General features: G+C 42.6%; 1 protein-coding gene across 9 annotated transcripts in view; it reads right to left on the bottom strand.

The window, feature by feature from the left end:
* The window catches only part of cadps2 (Ca++-dependent secretion activator 2), a 676,394-nt gene that overhangs the window by 343,759 nt on the left and 316,115 nt on the right, over positions 1–16,520 (bottom strand). For all 9 annotated transcript variants that reach the window (XM_059977930.1, XM_059977932.1, XM_059977934.1 and 6 more), the window contains one exon: positions 5,775–5,886. In XM_059977930.1, the coding sequence (XP_059833913.1) occupies positions 5,775–5,886 (112 nt within the window). The remainder of the gene's footprint in view (positions 1–5,774; positions 5,887–16,520) is intronic.

Here is a 16,520-nt window from a genome sequence, read left to right as displayed (position 1 = left end):
TCCAGTCCACATTAAATGTGTGTTAACATTGCATTTGCCTTCCACACCACTGACTCAGCTTGCAAATTAACCTTTAGTAAATCCTGCAAGAGGATTCCCAATTCCTTTTGCTTCTCAGATTTTTGAATTTCCTCTCCATTTAGACAACAGTCTATCCTTTTGCTTCTATCAAAATGCATGACCATACACTTCCCATCATGGTATTCCATCTGCCATTTATTTTCCCATTCTCATAATCTGTCCAAGTCTTTCTGTAGCCCTTCTGCTTCCTCAACACTACTTACCCCTTCACCTATCTGTGTATCATCTAGAAACCTTAGCCAGAAAGCCATCAATTCCATCATCCAAATCAGTGACATATAACATTAAAAGAAGCGACCCCAACACAGACACCAGAGAAACACCACTAGTCACCGGCAGCAAACCAGAAAAGGCTCTCTTTATTCCCACACTTTGCCTCTTGCCAACCAGCCAATTCTCTATCCATGTTGTGTACCTTTAGTGTAATACCATGGGCTTTTAACTTGTTAAGCAGCTTCATGTGTGGCACCTTTTCAAAAACCTTCCAAAAACTTAAGTAACTGAAGTAACCAACATTCACCAATTTTCCTTTGTCTATCCTGCTTGTTATTTCTTCAAGGAATTCCAACATATCTGTCAGGCAAGATTTTTCCTTAAGGAAACCATGCTGACTTTGGCCTATTTTATCATGGGTTGCCAAGTACCCTAAAACCCATCCTTAAAAATCGACTCCAACATCTTCCCAACCACTGAGGTCAGTCTAATTGGCCTATAATTTCCTTTCTTCTGTCTCTCTCCCTTCTTGAAGAGTGGAGTGACATTTGAAATTTTCCAGACCTCCAGAACCATGCCAGAATCCATCGATTCTTGAAAGTTTTATGCTCATACCTCCACAATCTCTTCAGCTACCTCCTCCAAATCCTGGTGTGTAGACCTTCCGGTCAAAGTCACTTATCTACCCTCAGACCTTTCGGTACCTCAACACCTTCTCCCTAGTAATGGCAACTTCACTCACTTCTGGCCCTGACACTCTGGAACCTTCAGCATACTGCTCCTCTCTTCCACAGTAAAGACTGGTGCAAAATACACTCAATTTGTCTGCCATTACCTTGTCCCCAATTACTATCTCTCCAGCATCATCTTCCAACATTCTGACATCAACTCTCACTTCTCTTTTACACTTTATATATCTGAATATATTTCGATACCTTCTTTAATATAATTGACTCACTTATCTTGGTATTCTATTTCCCTTTATAACCTTTTTTAGTCACCTTCTGTTGGTTTTTAAAAGCTTCCCAAATCTCTAACTTTCCATTAGTTTTTGCTCTCTCTTTGGCTTTTATGTCAGCTTTGAATTCTTTAGTCAACCATGGTTATATCATCTTGCCTTTAGAATACTGTTTTTTCCTTGGGATCCAGAGTGGCATGCAAAAGTTTGGGCACCCCTGGTCAAAATTTCTGTTACTGTGAATAGTCAAGTGAGTAGAAGATGAACAGATCTCCAAAAGTCATAAAGTTAAAGATGAAACATTCTTTTCAACATTTTAAGCAAGATTAGTGTATTATTTTTGTTTTGTACAATTTTAGAGTGGAAAAAAAAAGGAAAGAAGCACCAAGCAAAAGTTTGGGCACCCCAAGAGATTTCAGCTCTCAGATAACTTTTACCAAGGTCTCAGACCTTCATTAGATTGTTAGGGCTATGGCTTGTTCACAGTCATCGTTAGGAAAGGCCAGATGATGCAAATTTCAAAGCTTTATAAATACCCTGACTCCTCAAACCTTGTCCTAACAATCAGCAGCCATGGGCTCCTCTGAACAGCTGCCTAGCACTCTGAAAATTAAAATAAATGATGCACACGAAGCAAGAGAAGGCTATAAGAAGATAGAACAGCATTTTTAGATATCCATTTCCTCAGTTTGTAATGTAATTAAGAAATGGCAGTTAACAGGAACAGTGGAGATCAAATTGAGGTCTGGAGGACCAAGAAAACTTTCTGAGAGATCTGCTGGTAGGATTCCTAGAAAAGCAATAAAAACCCCAGTTTGACTGCAGAAGACCTTCAGGAAGATTTATCAGACTCTGGAGTGGTAGTGTACTGTTCTACTGTGCAGCGATACCTGCACAAATATGACCTTCATGGAAGAGTCGTCAGAAGAAAACCTTTCCTGTATCCTCACCACAAAATTCAGCATCAGAAGTTTGCAAAGGAACATCTAAACAAGCCTGATGCATTTTGGAAAGAAGTCCTGTGGACTGATGAAGTTAAAATAGAACATTTTGGCCGCAATGAGCAAAGGTATGTTTGGAGAAAAAAGGGTGCAGAATTTCATAAAAAGAACACCTCCCCAACTGTTAAGCACAGGGGTGGATCGATCATACTTTGGGCTTGTGTTGCAGCCAGTGGCACAGGGAACATTTCACTGGTAGAGGGAAGAATGAATTCAATTAAATACCAGCAAATTCTGGAAGCAAACATCACACCATCCGTAAAAAAGCTGAAGATGAAAAGAGGATGGCTTCTACAACAGGATAATGATCCTAAACGCACCTCAAAATCCACAATGGACTACCTCAAGAGGCGCAAGCTGAAGGTTTTGCCATGGCCCTCACAGTCCCCTGACCTAAACGTCATTGAAAATCTGTGGATAGACCTCAAAAGAGCAGTGCATGCAAGACGGCCCAAGTATCTCACAGAACTGGAAGCCTTTTGCAAGGAAGAATGAGTGCAAGTCCTCCAAACAAGAATTGAAAGACCCTTAGCTGGCTACAGAAAGCGCTTACAAGCTGTGATTCTTGCCAAAGAGGTTATTACTAAGTACTGACCATGCAGGGTGCCCAAACTTTTGCTTCGGGCTCTTTTCATATTTTGTTATTTGAAACTGCAAAAGGTGGAAATAAAAAAAAATAATTTTGTTTAAAATATTAAAGAAATGTGTTATCTTTAACTTTATGCCTTTGGAAATCAGGTCATCTTTTACTCGCTTAGCTACTCACAGTAACAGAAATTTTGACCAGGGGTGCCCAAACTTCTGCATGCCATGGTATCTGTCCTGCGCCTTCTGAATTGCTCCCAGAAACCGCAGCCATTACTGCTCTTCTACCATCCCTGCCGGTGTTCCCTTCGAATCAATTTTAACCAACTCATTTATCATGCCTCTGTCATTTTCTTTACTCCTCTGTAACACTGATACATCTGAAGTTAAGCTGCTCCCTCTCAAATTGCAGGGTGAATTCTAATCACCTAAGGGTTCCTTTACTTTAAGCTCTCTAATCAATGTTGTGTGGCACAGGTAGCAATCCTAGTATTACTACCATGCAGCTCCTGCATTTCAGCATTCTGCCTAGTTCCTGAAAATCTCTCTTCAGGACCTCTTCACCTTTCCTAGGTCACTGGTGCCAATATGTCCCAAGTTTTCTAGCTGCTCATCCTCCCCGTTTACAATGCCATGGACCTAATCTGAGACATCCTTGATATTGGCACCTGGGAGGCAACATACCAACTGGGTGTGTCTATCGCGTCCACAGAATCTCATCTCTAATCCTCTAATGACAGCATCTCCTATCAAGAGAAAATCTGCAAATGCTGGAAATCCAAGCAGCATACACAAAATGCTGGAGGTCTTAATAATGGGTCTCGGCCCCAAACATCGACTGCACTCTTTTCCAGAGATGCTGCCTGGCCTGCTGAGCATTTTGAGTGTGTTGAGGCGGAAATAGTTAATGTGGTATGAAGGTTGAGAAGAACTGATTTTCAAAATGTTACTTCAATTCTAATGTTGGCCATTCAGGGCAAGTTATATACACCCGGAGGCAACATTATTAGGTACAGGAGTCACTTATTAAAGTGGCCACTGAGTGTATTTCTGTATGTTCATGGTCTTCAGCTGCTGTAGCTCATCCTCTTCCAGGTTCAACATGTTATTGGTTCAGAGATGTTCTTATGTACACCACTATTGTAACATGTAGTGATTTGAGTTATTGTTGCCTTCCTGTCAGCTTGAACCAATCTGGCTATTTTCCTCTGATCTCGCTCAGTAACATCCGCTCTATAAATTCTAACGACTGTTGTGTGAGAAAATCCCAAGAGATCAGCAGCTTCTGAGATGGTCAAGTGACTGCATCTGGCACCAACCATTATTCCACAGACAAAGTCACTTCGGTCACATTTCTCCCCCATTCTGTGGTTTGGTCTGAACATCATCTGAACCTCTGGACCAAGCAACACACACAAAATGCTGGAGGAACCTAGCAGGCCAGGCAACATCTATGGAAAAGGATACCGTTGATGTTTTGGGCGTGTCTGGAGAAAAAAAATCTGAGAGTAGATTTAAAAGGTGGGGATGGGGAGAGAGAAACACAAGGTGATTGATGAAACCTGAAGGGGAAGGGATAAAGTAAAGTGCTGGGAAATTGATTGGTGAAAGAGGTACAGGGCTGGAGAAGGGGGAGTCTAATAGAAGAGGGCAGAAAGACATGGATATATCCGAATGGGAATGGGAAATGGAATTAAAATGGGTGGCCACTGGGAGATCCTGCTTTTTCTGGTGGATAGAGTGTAGGTGTTCGGCAAAGTGGTCTTCCAATCTACGTTGTGTTTCACCGATATAGAAGAGGCCACACTGGGCAGCCACCCATTTTAGTTCCACTTCGCATTCCCATTCCGATATGTTTATTCATGGCCTCCGCCAATGTCATGATGGGGCCACACTTAGGCTGGAAAAACAACACCTTATATTCCATCTGGGTAGCCTCCAACCTGATGGTTTGGAGATCAATTTCTCGAAATTCTGGTAATGCACCCCCTCACCATTGCCCATCCCCCTTTCCCTCTCTCACCTTATCTCCTTTCCTGCCTATTGTCTCCCTCTGGTACTCATCCCTCCTTTTCTTTCTTCCATGATATTTTATCCTCTTGTATCAGACTCTGCATTCTCCAGCCCTGTATCTCTTTCACCAATCAACTTCCCAGCTCTTTACTTCATCCCTCCCTCTTCAGGTTTCACCTGTCACCTGGTGTTTCTCTCTCCCGTTCCCCCCACATTTTAAATCTACTCCTCAGCCTTTTTACCTAGTCCTATTGAAGGGTCTCAGCCCGAAACACTGACTATACTCTTTTCCATAGATGCTGCCTGACCTGCTGAGTTCCTCCAGCATTTTGTGTCTGTTGCTCAGATTTCCAGCATCAGCAGATTTTCTTTTACTTGTGAACCTCTTGCCCATGTCTGCATGCTTTCATGCACTGAATTGCTGCTGCATGATTGGCTGATTTGATATTTGCATTATAGAGCAGATGTAGAGGTGTACTAGTTAAAATAGAAGCGGGGAGAAAAAGCCAGAAAATGTTAGCCATTTAGTTACAACTACAGCTTTTGACAAGTATCCAATGACAAACTGATTTTCCATTAAGCTGTCTCTATTCCATTGGGCATGTGATGTATTTATCAAAATAAACTGTTGTTGGATCAGGGTTCAATTTGTCATATTTTTCAGGTCTGTCAAGAGAAATGTATATTCACACATCCCAACTTGTTGACATGGTAGTTACCACAGGATCCTCAGATGCCTTCCATTCCAGTATGAGTTCTGATTAAAAGACGCATGTAATGCCAAAGGGATTTTGTGTCCTTCATTTCATAAACAGAAATGAAGCATGCACTGTGCACTCAAGTTAATTATTGATCAAGAGAATAACCGGACCATGAAGACTCCAGGCAGGATACAGAATCCTAAATACAAAAGTTAGCCTTACCTTCCCCAGCTCTTTATCTTCCAAGGCAAGGACTCCAGTGCTCTCTGTGAAGAATTTAATCTTGACAACTGGGCGAGGATGAGTGGTAGTAAAATCTCCCTGTGTTCCCCATCTGAAACAGAGTGGATGGAATGATCTCCATCATTTTGTTGGTAGAAGGTGAATGTGGGTAGAATTTTATATTATAAATTAATCACCCAGACACAAAGAATACCTCAACATATGCACCGAGAATCAAATACACAGACAATTAACTCTGCTGAGCAAAGATATCTATTAACCAATTTTTCTCATTTGGCATCCAGCAAACCCCACCCACAAGTTTGTCAGCTGTCAAAGCTGCAACTGATTTTTAGTAGTTTGTAAAGGTCTCTGACATTAAAGTACATAAAAAACTGTTGCAATTGAAAGAAACATCTTAATAAAATATTTTTAACATGGATTGTTATGGATTATTAAAAAAATTAAATATAAGCAAAATAACTTAAAATCATTGCATTTGCCTTTAATCCATGGTCCTGCATTTACAAATTAAAATCAATGACATTATTAATTATGTTCCACATGCCCCACACGATTATGCATCCTGTCAAAGACTTCCAGGTGTGTTTTTGGGATGGGATTCTCCACATGATGCTACCTGACATCCAGCTGCCATTCAGTTCTTTCAACATCACGTTCTCTTCTTCTGAACAAAATAAGTTGGTAGTATGTGTAGCAGGCCTGGCCCTTTACTTCCAACCAATATTAAAGTTAATCTTTCAATATAAATAATTCAAAGTAACCGGAACTTCAGTAATAGAGTATCAATGCTGAACATCCAGCCACTAGTCTTAGTTTGTTCATCATAACTACACATTCATCTAAAAGATACTGCATTTGCTTCATTATAGAGACTGAGATATTTCTTCAAAACTGTCCTCATATTCTCATGACAAATAAAATAAAGCTAAATTCTTCGCATCAGTTAAAGGAAATTTAAGGAGATACACAAACAGAATCAGAATCAGATATGGCATATATTGTGACATGTGTTGTTCTATGGCAGCAGTACATTGCAATATATAATAATAATAAATTACAAATTAAAATAAGCATATATTTAAAAAATAACTTAAATAAATAGTCCGAAAAGACAGAATACTGAGATCATGTTCATGGGGTCATTGCCCATTCAGAAATCTGATGGTTGAGAGGAAGAAGCTGTTCCTGAAACATTGAGTGGGTCTCTTCAGGCTCTTGTACCTCCTCCTTGATGGTATCAAAGCCAAAATGGTGATACTAGGAGGAAGACTTTGGTTTTATTATTTGTTGCCCAAATTGGTATTATCACCCTTGCCATTTGGAGCCAATTGAGCTAAGTAACCAAGTATGCAGTGGTTCTGATATATGTCTTGAATGGAGGGGAAGAGAGGCTACCCCCACCTCATTGATGTGTGACATATGGAGTACCTGGATGTGATACCCCAATTACACTATCAGGGTATGTACCAGCACTGGCAAATGTCAAGCTGCCACTGGAGGAGCTGATCAACAGCAACAAGACAGCATTTCCTGATGCCTTTCTGAGCATAAAGACCTGCCTAAAGAAAAGTCTGACAAACTACCACCAATAAGTCACCCATGGAACCAGAGATGCCAGCACACGCAAATACTGTTACACATCCATCAAGAATGTTTACTGTGCTACCCCGTGCCTGTACATTGGCAAGTCCAATGAAGTGGCAGTACTTGCACTCCTGCCACATGGGGAGAGACCAATGCAACACCAATGGTAGGGACCATGAAGGAATGCTTGGAGAACATGTTTGAATGGGTGGACTGGATCACATTCTGGGATTAATCTTTGGATGTGAATCGATATGCCACAGCTATCAGCAACTTCAGCAAGATCCACGTGAGCGAGTGTATGTACGCCTTTGAGAGTTCTCCCAAACCAGAAGCCCTGAATGAACCAAGAGATTCACAGTCTGCTGAGGACCAGATCTGTAACATTCAAGACTGCTGATCTAGAATCCTACAGGAAGTCCAGTTATGACCTCCTGAAGGTCAGCATGAGAGCTAAAAGGCAGTTCCATGTGGAATTAGAGACACTTTTGGACGCATGACAGCTGTGGTGGAGCTTGCAGGCCACTACTTCCTATAAGGTGAAAACTAACAGCACAATTAGCAGTGATGCTTCACTTTCGAATAAGCTCCACATCTTTTATGCAAGCTTTGTAAGGGAGAGTAACACTACACCTATATGAATCCCCAGCACCCTGTGATCTTGGTCTCGGAGGCATATGTGAGAACATCTTTCAAGGCAGTGAACTCTTGCAAGGTTTCAGGCCCCTAAGGAAAATCTGGTTAGGTATAGTTGCCTCAATGTCTATTTCCCAAAATTACTCACATCTATCGTAATGGAGTGCTTTGGGAGATTGGTTATGGCTAGAATTAACTCATGCCTAAGCATGGCTGTGGGCACCGTCATCCCCTCAGTACTAATCAACATATTTCAAAATCTGGGTGTCACTACCTTCCTTTACAGCTGGATTCCCAGTTTCCCTTTCGGAAGACCACAGATAGTGCAGATCAGTAATAAAACGTCTGTCTTGATGATAATCAGACAGGCACGTCATTAGCCAACTGCTCTGCTCTCTCTACAATCACGTCTGTATGGCTCAGCACAGCTCAAATGCTAACTATACATTTGCTAATGACACCGCTGTGTTTGTAAATTCTCACATGGCAGCCAGGAGACTCACAGCACAAAGTAAATTTATTATCAGAGTACATAGATGTCACCATATACAACCCTAAGATTTATTTTCTTATGGGCATGCTCAATAAATCCATATAGAATAATAACGATAAAAGAATCAATGAAGGACCACACCAACTGGGTGTAGAGACACAGAGGAGTGAGATAGATCAGCTGATTGGGTGGTGTTCCTGGGAGTCAATATCTCTGAGGATCTGTCCAGGGCCTAACATATTGGTGCAATCATGATGAAGGCATGCCAGTGGCTATACTTTATTAGAAGTCTGAGATTTGTTATGTTACCAAAGACTCTTGCAAATTTTTCTCAACGTATGGTATGGAACATTTTGACTGATTTCATCACCACCTGGTACGAAGCCACCCAGGCTCAGGGTGACAAGAGGCTGCAAGGGATGTAGCCTCAGCCAGCTTCATCATGGGCACAACCATCCCCACTAACAATGACATGTTCAAAAGGTGGTGCCTGAGAAAATCAGCATCTATCATTAAGGACCTGCAGCATCTGGACATGTCCTCGTCTCATTACTACCAACAGGGAGAAGATGCAGAGGTCTGAAGACAGACGCTCAATGATTCAGGAGCAGCCTCTTCATCTCCATCAGATTTCTTAATGGTCCACAAACCTTTTGGAGTTCATCAACCGTGGGATTGAGCTCAAGAGCAGTGAGATAATGTTTCAGCTATATAAGGCCTTGGTCAGACCCCACTTGTTCATTCTGGTCATCTCCCTACAGGAAGGAAGTTGATACTACAAAGAGAGAGCAGAGGAGATTTACAAGGATGTTGCCTGGTTTGGAGGGCCTACCTTATGAGAATAGTTTGAATGAACTTGGCCTTTTCTCCTTGGAGCGACGGAGGAGGAGATGCGAACTGACAGAGGTGTTTAAGATCATGAGGAGAATTGATCTTGTAGATAGCAAGCGTTTATTTTCCCCAGGGCTGAAATGGCTAACACAAGAGGGCACAGTTTTACGGTGCTTGGAAATTGGTACCAAGGGGATGTCAAGGTAAGTTTTTCACACAGAGAGTGGTGGGTGTGTGGAATACACTGCTGGTGGCATTGGTGGAAGCGGATACAATAGGGTTCTTTAAGAGCCTCTTAGATAGGTACATGGAGCTTAGAAAAATAGAGGGCTATGCACTAGGGGAATTCTAGGCAGTTTCTCGAGTAGGTTTCATGGTCGGCACAACATTGTGGGCTGAAGGGCCTGTAATACACTGTAGATTTCTATGTTCTATGTTCCCCAAGAGTATTCCTTTTAATTTACATTTTTTATTTGTTTTGTAATTGATAGAAATCTTATGTCTTTTAATAATACTGCTGCCACCAGCTAACAAATTTCATGTCATATAAGTATAATGAAACCTGATTCAGATTCTGACATGCATCATAAATGAATACCAACTTCAATTAAACCCATACTAACCCATGGCAGGAAGCAAACTCGTTAGTTTACAAATATATACGTATATGGTGTAAAAGTGTAAAGCTGTTGTGACAGAAAGAAGCTATGTTCAAAATTTTTGCATACCAGAGGGAGTATTTTACCAATCTAGGAAATGCTGAGAAGATTTCTTATGACATCCAAACAACAGAATGGTGAGCTGTACCATTAAATCCACAGATGTCGTAGTTATGTTGGTAGCCCTCCCAGGCCATAGGTACAAGTTCCATTGTGATATAATACAAGCTGATGCTTTAGAAGGATTATCACTTCTCCAGATTATAATTAACATTATTGTGCACAGACCTGTTGTAGCTACTGTATGTAAGATCCTCATTGGCTGTAAGACAAATTAGGATGTTATGAAGTCAAGTAAGATTAATATAAATGGAATAATTTTCTTTAAGTTACAGGCCTGACACTTTCACGTCAAACCAAGTCAAGAAAAAGGCATGAGGGAAATAACTACAACCTGAAAACAGAAGTAAAACTGGTAAAAAAAAAATTGCTCTGCATTTCCAGCATTTGCGGCATCTCCTGTGTTTATGATACAATCAGGAGAATGTTGACAGAAGTTTTGGCATATTCAGGTTCTTCAGTCATGAAAGAAGAGAAGCATGCAGAAAGAAGCAAAATATTAAGTATAAAAGGGTGATCTTGGCACTGTTTTATGCTTCTTTGTTTCAAACAGTAAATTGTGCATAATCTGCCACAAGACAATGAATTTCATGACATATGTGATAATAAAACTGATTCTGACCTAGGAAGGAACCACACTTTCATACAAGTGTGCTGTTACTTTACTCACTAGGTCTTCTACACAGGATTCCAATGAAAAAAAAAGGTCTGGGATGATCAAAGTGTAAGTGGATACTATGATGAAGAGCATTAGGATTCTATGGAAGGATGAACACACTGGGTTGCCTCTGCAAAATTAATTTACTGAGAAACATTGAGTATCGTGGCAATCACAACTGGCAGCTAATCTTCCTTCCTGCTCCAGATTTTTTGACATTACCCCATCTCACTCAAGAGAGAATGTGGAAAATGCATGATTATGCTCCACAAGACTGTGGAGAAAACCATGGGGTCCTCCAGAATAAACAATACCCACGGTTTTCTTCACAGTCATAAGGAGAAAAGCCATGTATTTTCCACATTGTTATGGGTAACTGTGGAGGACCTATGGGTCACTGTCAGGTCAAGGCCTTGCCTTGCTACTGGTACCACGTAGCCCAGTATTACCTGTCTCAGGTCAGGTTTTCGGCGACTCAACTGGCACATGCCCTGGTGCACTTCGGTTAACCAGGGAGGCGGGTGTATAGGCACCCAGCAGGACTAAATGCAAAACCTGTCAAAGGGCGGATGAACTCCTTGTGAGTCAACGGCCACCTACTGTCTGTGTGAGGAGCGGCGTGACACACAGTCTTTCGTTTCGTGCCTTGTAAGGCATTATGGTGACAGACAACCCAGCAAACCCTATACTTCCAGAGCCGGGAGTGCTCAGGAACTCTGCGGTGCGCCCAGACCCCGGCCTAGACAGGCAGCATGAAGACGCAACCTCAAACCCCATGGGGAGGGTTCAGTCCGACAAGGGGACCGAGCGAATTGCACCTCTTTTGTGCTGTAAGGTAAAAACGATTATGTCAACCTTCAACACAAACACCATCTGCCTCTTGCCTCAATGTACAGAGTTGAAATCACAGGCAAGTAGATACAAGATCTCCATCCTGGGGATCCAAGAACACCATTGTGTACACCCCGATGAAGAGATAAGGTTCACAGAGGTAGAGGGGATGCACCTCATCAATTTGTCCGCATGGAGAGAGCTGACAACGATATCAGCACAAGGCGGAGAAGGCACTGAAGGGCGTAGTCTCAGTCAGTGACAGAATCCTTACTGCGGAATTTGACGGAAACCCGGCGAACCCTGTCATCATCTGTTACTCCCTGCACAACTGCAGTGAGCAGAAGGGGGTGGAGACCTTCTACAGTAAACTTCCTGGCTGTGCTCGGCGATTTTAATGCCCAGGTCGGACTGGAAGATGTTCCATACTCACACCGCGACTTTACCAACAGAAATGGACAATACCTAGTTGATTTAATCCAGGAACACAGTCTCATTGCCGCCAACATACAATTCAAGAAGTGAGCTGGTAAACTGGACATCTGAAAACAGCCTCCCTCAACAGGAAATATCTCGACTACATCCTCGTAAGAACAAAATGGTGTAATTGTGTGATCAACACAGAAGCCTACAGCACCTCCACCTCCGTCAGCTCTGACCAGAGTAGTGTCAATGCAACTGAGACTGAGCCTGCCGCAACCCAAAGCCACAGGTCCCAAGGAGAAGATAGACTGGAAGGCATTCTCCTCACAACCTCTACTTCAAGCCCAGTACACTGTGGAAGTGAGAAATCGCTTTGGCCCACTGGAGAGGGAGGAGGAAGAGACTGCCACCGACCGCTATCAACGGCTCATAGACCCACACAGAGTTGCAACAAAGAGTCTGCTTACTGTGAAGCGAATGAAGAAGAGCCAGATCTCGAAACATCCTGACATCGTCGAAGCAAGAAGTGTGGTCAATGCTTGTCATGCCAAACTTAGAAGGAGCGAAACAGAAGAGCTAAGAGACAAGTTCAAGACAACAAAGAAGAATCTCTTTGCCACCTATGACCGACTGAAGGAAGAGGAACAAGCTGAGAGGATGAGAGGGGTAGAGGCTGCTAATGAAGACAAGCAGCATGGAGAAGCATGGCACCTAGTCAACGAGATCAGCAGACGGAAGAAGTCCCCATCAGGTCAAATAAGTGGTAAACCAGCAGAGGGCTGTGTCCAGACATGGTTTACTCACTTCAAGAACCTGCTGGGAAGCCCTCCAACAATCACGGAAGAAGAAGAGGACATACCCATGATAGTGATGCAAGTCGACATCGATGACGGCCCATTCACCATAGAGGAACTGAAGAAGGCCAAATATGCACTCAAACAGGGCAGGAGCGCTGGACCAGACGGGATACCACCCGATGTCCTGAAGAACTGCGATCTGAACGACATCTTGCTGGACATGTGTAATACAGCACTGATGAAAGGTGACAAACCAGAACGGTGGTCACTCTCAAACATCATCCCTGCCCCCAAGTCTGGATCCTTCACAAAGACAGACTACCGTGGTATCAGCTTGACCAACATCTTAGCAAAGCTATACAATCGGCTGATCTTGAACAGGATTCACACCGCCATTCACCCTAAGCTGAGATTCAATCAGAATGGTTTTCGGCAGAAGTGCACAACAGTAATGCAAATACTTGCTCTCCGTAGAATCATCCAGGGAGTCAAGAAGAACAACCTACCAGCCGTGCTTACTTTCATCGATTTTCGCAAAGCTTTTGACTCCATTCACCGAGGTGAAATGCTGAAGATCCTGAAAGCTTACGCAGTGCCAGACCGTCTACTGAAAGAAACAGAGTCCAGCTATACTGAGACCATGGCGGAAGTTGTATCACCAGATGGAGAAATAGCAGTGTTCGAGCTCCTAGCTGCTGTGCTGCAAGGAGACACTCTGGCACCCTACATCTTTATAATCGTCCTTGATTACGCTCTACGTCAAGCTACCAAAGTTCATGATAAGCTTGGCTTTACCATAAAACCAGCATGAACCGAAAGGATCAGACCAGTTATGCTCACAGATCTCGATTTTGCAGAAAACATAGTCCTGGTCTCTGACCAGATGGAGGAAGCACAGCAGCTACTGACAAAAGTGGAAATTGAGTGCAATAAAGTTGGACTTCACCTAAATGCTAAAAAGACAGAGTACATGGTGTTCAACTGCGATGAAGGTACTCTCAAGACTGTAAAGAATGATACCATTAAGAAAGTCTTAGACTACAAGTACCTCGGGTCAAGAATGATGAGTTCGAAGAAAGGCATAAAGATACGGAAGGTGTTGGCATGCAGGGCTATGAATGATATGAAGGAAATCTGGAGTTCGAACCTGAGCAGAGGGCTCAAAAAGAGGATCTTCCTAGCAGTCATAGTCCATTCTCACATACGGATGCGAGACGTGGACCCTCACTAAGACCATGCGAAAGTCACTAGATGGTTGCTATACACAAATGCTCCGAATGGCTCTTGACGTGAGTTGGCAACAGCACATGACGAACGTCGAGCTCTATGACGACCTACCGATGCTCACTACTGAAATCGAGGTGAGAAGACTGCAACTAGCGGGGCACTGTCTACGCCACCCTGAGCTACCTGGCAGCCTAGTCATCACATGGGAGCCCAAGCATGGGAGGATGATCCCTGGGCACCCTCCCAAGACTTTGGTCAACACGGTCCTAGAAGATAGCAGAGTGGCTAATGTAGATGAACTGAACACACTGATGAGGGAGAGGGAGGAGTGCAGAGTCCGTCATCGTGCCCGATGCCAACCCCTTAGGCCTGAGTCTACGTAGTAGTAGTAGTACCCATGGGTATAGGACATTGTGGGAGACTCGTGGGTACAGGTATTTTAAAGGAGCTGTGGGTACTTACAGTTATTAAGAAGCCTTAACTATTTGTCAGTTGGGAGACCCATAGAATGCTTCTCAGAGCTTAGTCCAGGAGTGCAAATCCCCGGCAATCCTACACTCCAATCAACTGTGCCAACTTTGATCTAGTACAGGGACATCTTCCCAAATTCAACAAGGGAGGATGGCAGAAGGGCAAAGGCAAGTGTTGGCACTTTGGTACTTATTTTAAAATATTTGAACTGTACCCTTAAGTATGATGGCTTTTTTTACCATTTAGTTTTTCTAAATGTTGATATTTAAGCAATAATTTAATTAATAACTTTGATATATGTATGTTTTTCAAATTCTGCTTCAGCTGTTTAGTCACCAAAGTTCATTCCAGCTGCCCAAGCAAAATGGTATTTACATGCCAGAAGATGCTGTTGACTCAGAGGGCCTTGCCCTCACAAGTTGGGACCAACTTCCCAACAAAGGATCCATGTAAATAGCTTCATCTTTTCCTTTGAGGTCTGCAGTGAATATGAGCTTTCCAGGCCAAGGTTACCGGGCAACACAACTTGCATTTTTGTCTGGTTTACAGTGGGATAGTGAATCAATGTGCACCTTCTCTCATTTAGGCTACTGACTCAATTGGCCAATTGGAGTGCCTTTCTCACTGCATGGCTGGAATCAGACTGGGGCCCATCTAAAGAATTCATCTTGATTCGGAGCAATGCAATTATTATCAGTCTCCGAGACACTTAAAATATTGTCAATTGAGTACACAACGGACTTCCAACTACACTGGACATTTCTCTTGATTCTTTAACAGTTTTTTATGAGGAGTAAACTCTTTTCTGGCTTCTTGTCGGGCACAGGTATTGATTATAATCAACATTTCGATGACAAGCTCTGCAATCATCTTCATGGATTATGTCTGGGGATGTCTAGTCTGGTGGTATTTATACCCCTGTAGTCCATTCCTCCTGATTGTTTAGTCCTCATCCAATCAGGTTTCCACTCTCCCATCTTGTTTACAATTGAATTCTAGTTCTTACTTAGAGTGAGATCACCGAAATCCGTCAGGCCTTTTAAGGGCTTGTCTGATTTCCTTCACTGAAGGACTGACAGAAAAGCCAGAGAACCTATTAATGAGGAGGAACCCGTTGCTACCACCTGCCTTCCCTATATTGCCTTGCTTTTTGGAAAGAAAGCCAAGATCCTGAAGAAATACTGGATTAATGCCATCCATTGACCCATAAGAAAGTTCAAATCACAGCTTATGCATGTCAAATATGCCAAAGAATGATGTAATGTTGAAATGGAGGTGAGGACCTCGATAAAATCACTGTCACTAAAGAGATAGTGATGAGAAAACTAGAGGGCCTGAAGGTAAATGAGTCCCTTGGTCCTGATGGGATGCATCCCAGGGTGCTGAGGGAATTGGCGGAGATTATAGTAAACACGTTGGTTATAGAGGAGGTTCACCAGGTTGATTCCAGAGATGAAGGGGTTAACCTATGAGGAGAGATTGAGTCGCCTGGGACTATACTCTCTGGAGTTCAGAAGAATGAGAGGGGATCTTACAGAAACATACCAAATTTGGAAAGGGATAGATAAGAAAGAAGTAGAAAAGTTGTCCCTATTGGTAGGTGAGACTAGAACTAGGGGACAATGCCTCAAGATTCAGGGGAGAAGATTTAGGATGGAGATGAGGAGAAACTATTTTTCCCAGAGAGTGGTGAATCTGTGGAATTTTCTGCCCAGGGAAGCATACAGTTAGATAGATTTTTACATAGTAAGGGAATTATTGGTATCACCCATGAACGGAATGCAGAGTTTGTCATCAAAACATCAGTTATAATTGATACCTGTACCCAGCTGGAAGCTTGAGAAGAGTGTATTCACCAAGTATGCAGGGAAAGCACTAGATCCAGTTTCTCATCAGGTTTATAAGGAATGTCCTTTAACTGGGGATTTATATGACTTGCAATATTCAATTACAATGACATATCAAAGAGAGAGAAAGCTAAATGTAGATTAT

Source organism: Hypanus sabinus, chromosome 8 (assembly GCF_030144855.1).
Source record: "Hypanus sabinus isolate sHypSab1 chromosome 8, sHypSab1.hap1, whole genome shotgun sequence".
Taxonomy (NCBI): Eukaryota; Metazoa; Chordata; class Chondrichthyes; order Myliobatiformes; family Dasyatidae; genus Hypanus; species Hypanus sabinus.
The sequence above is the reverse complement of the archived record's forward strand: the minus strand, read 5'-3'. Positions and strand labels throughout refer to the sequence as shown.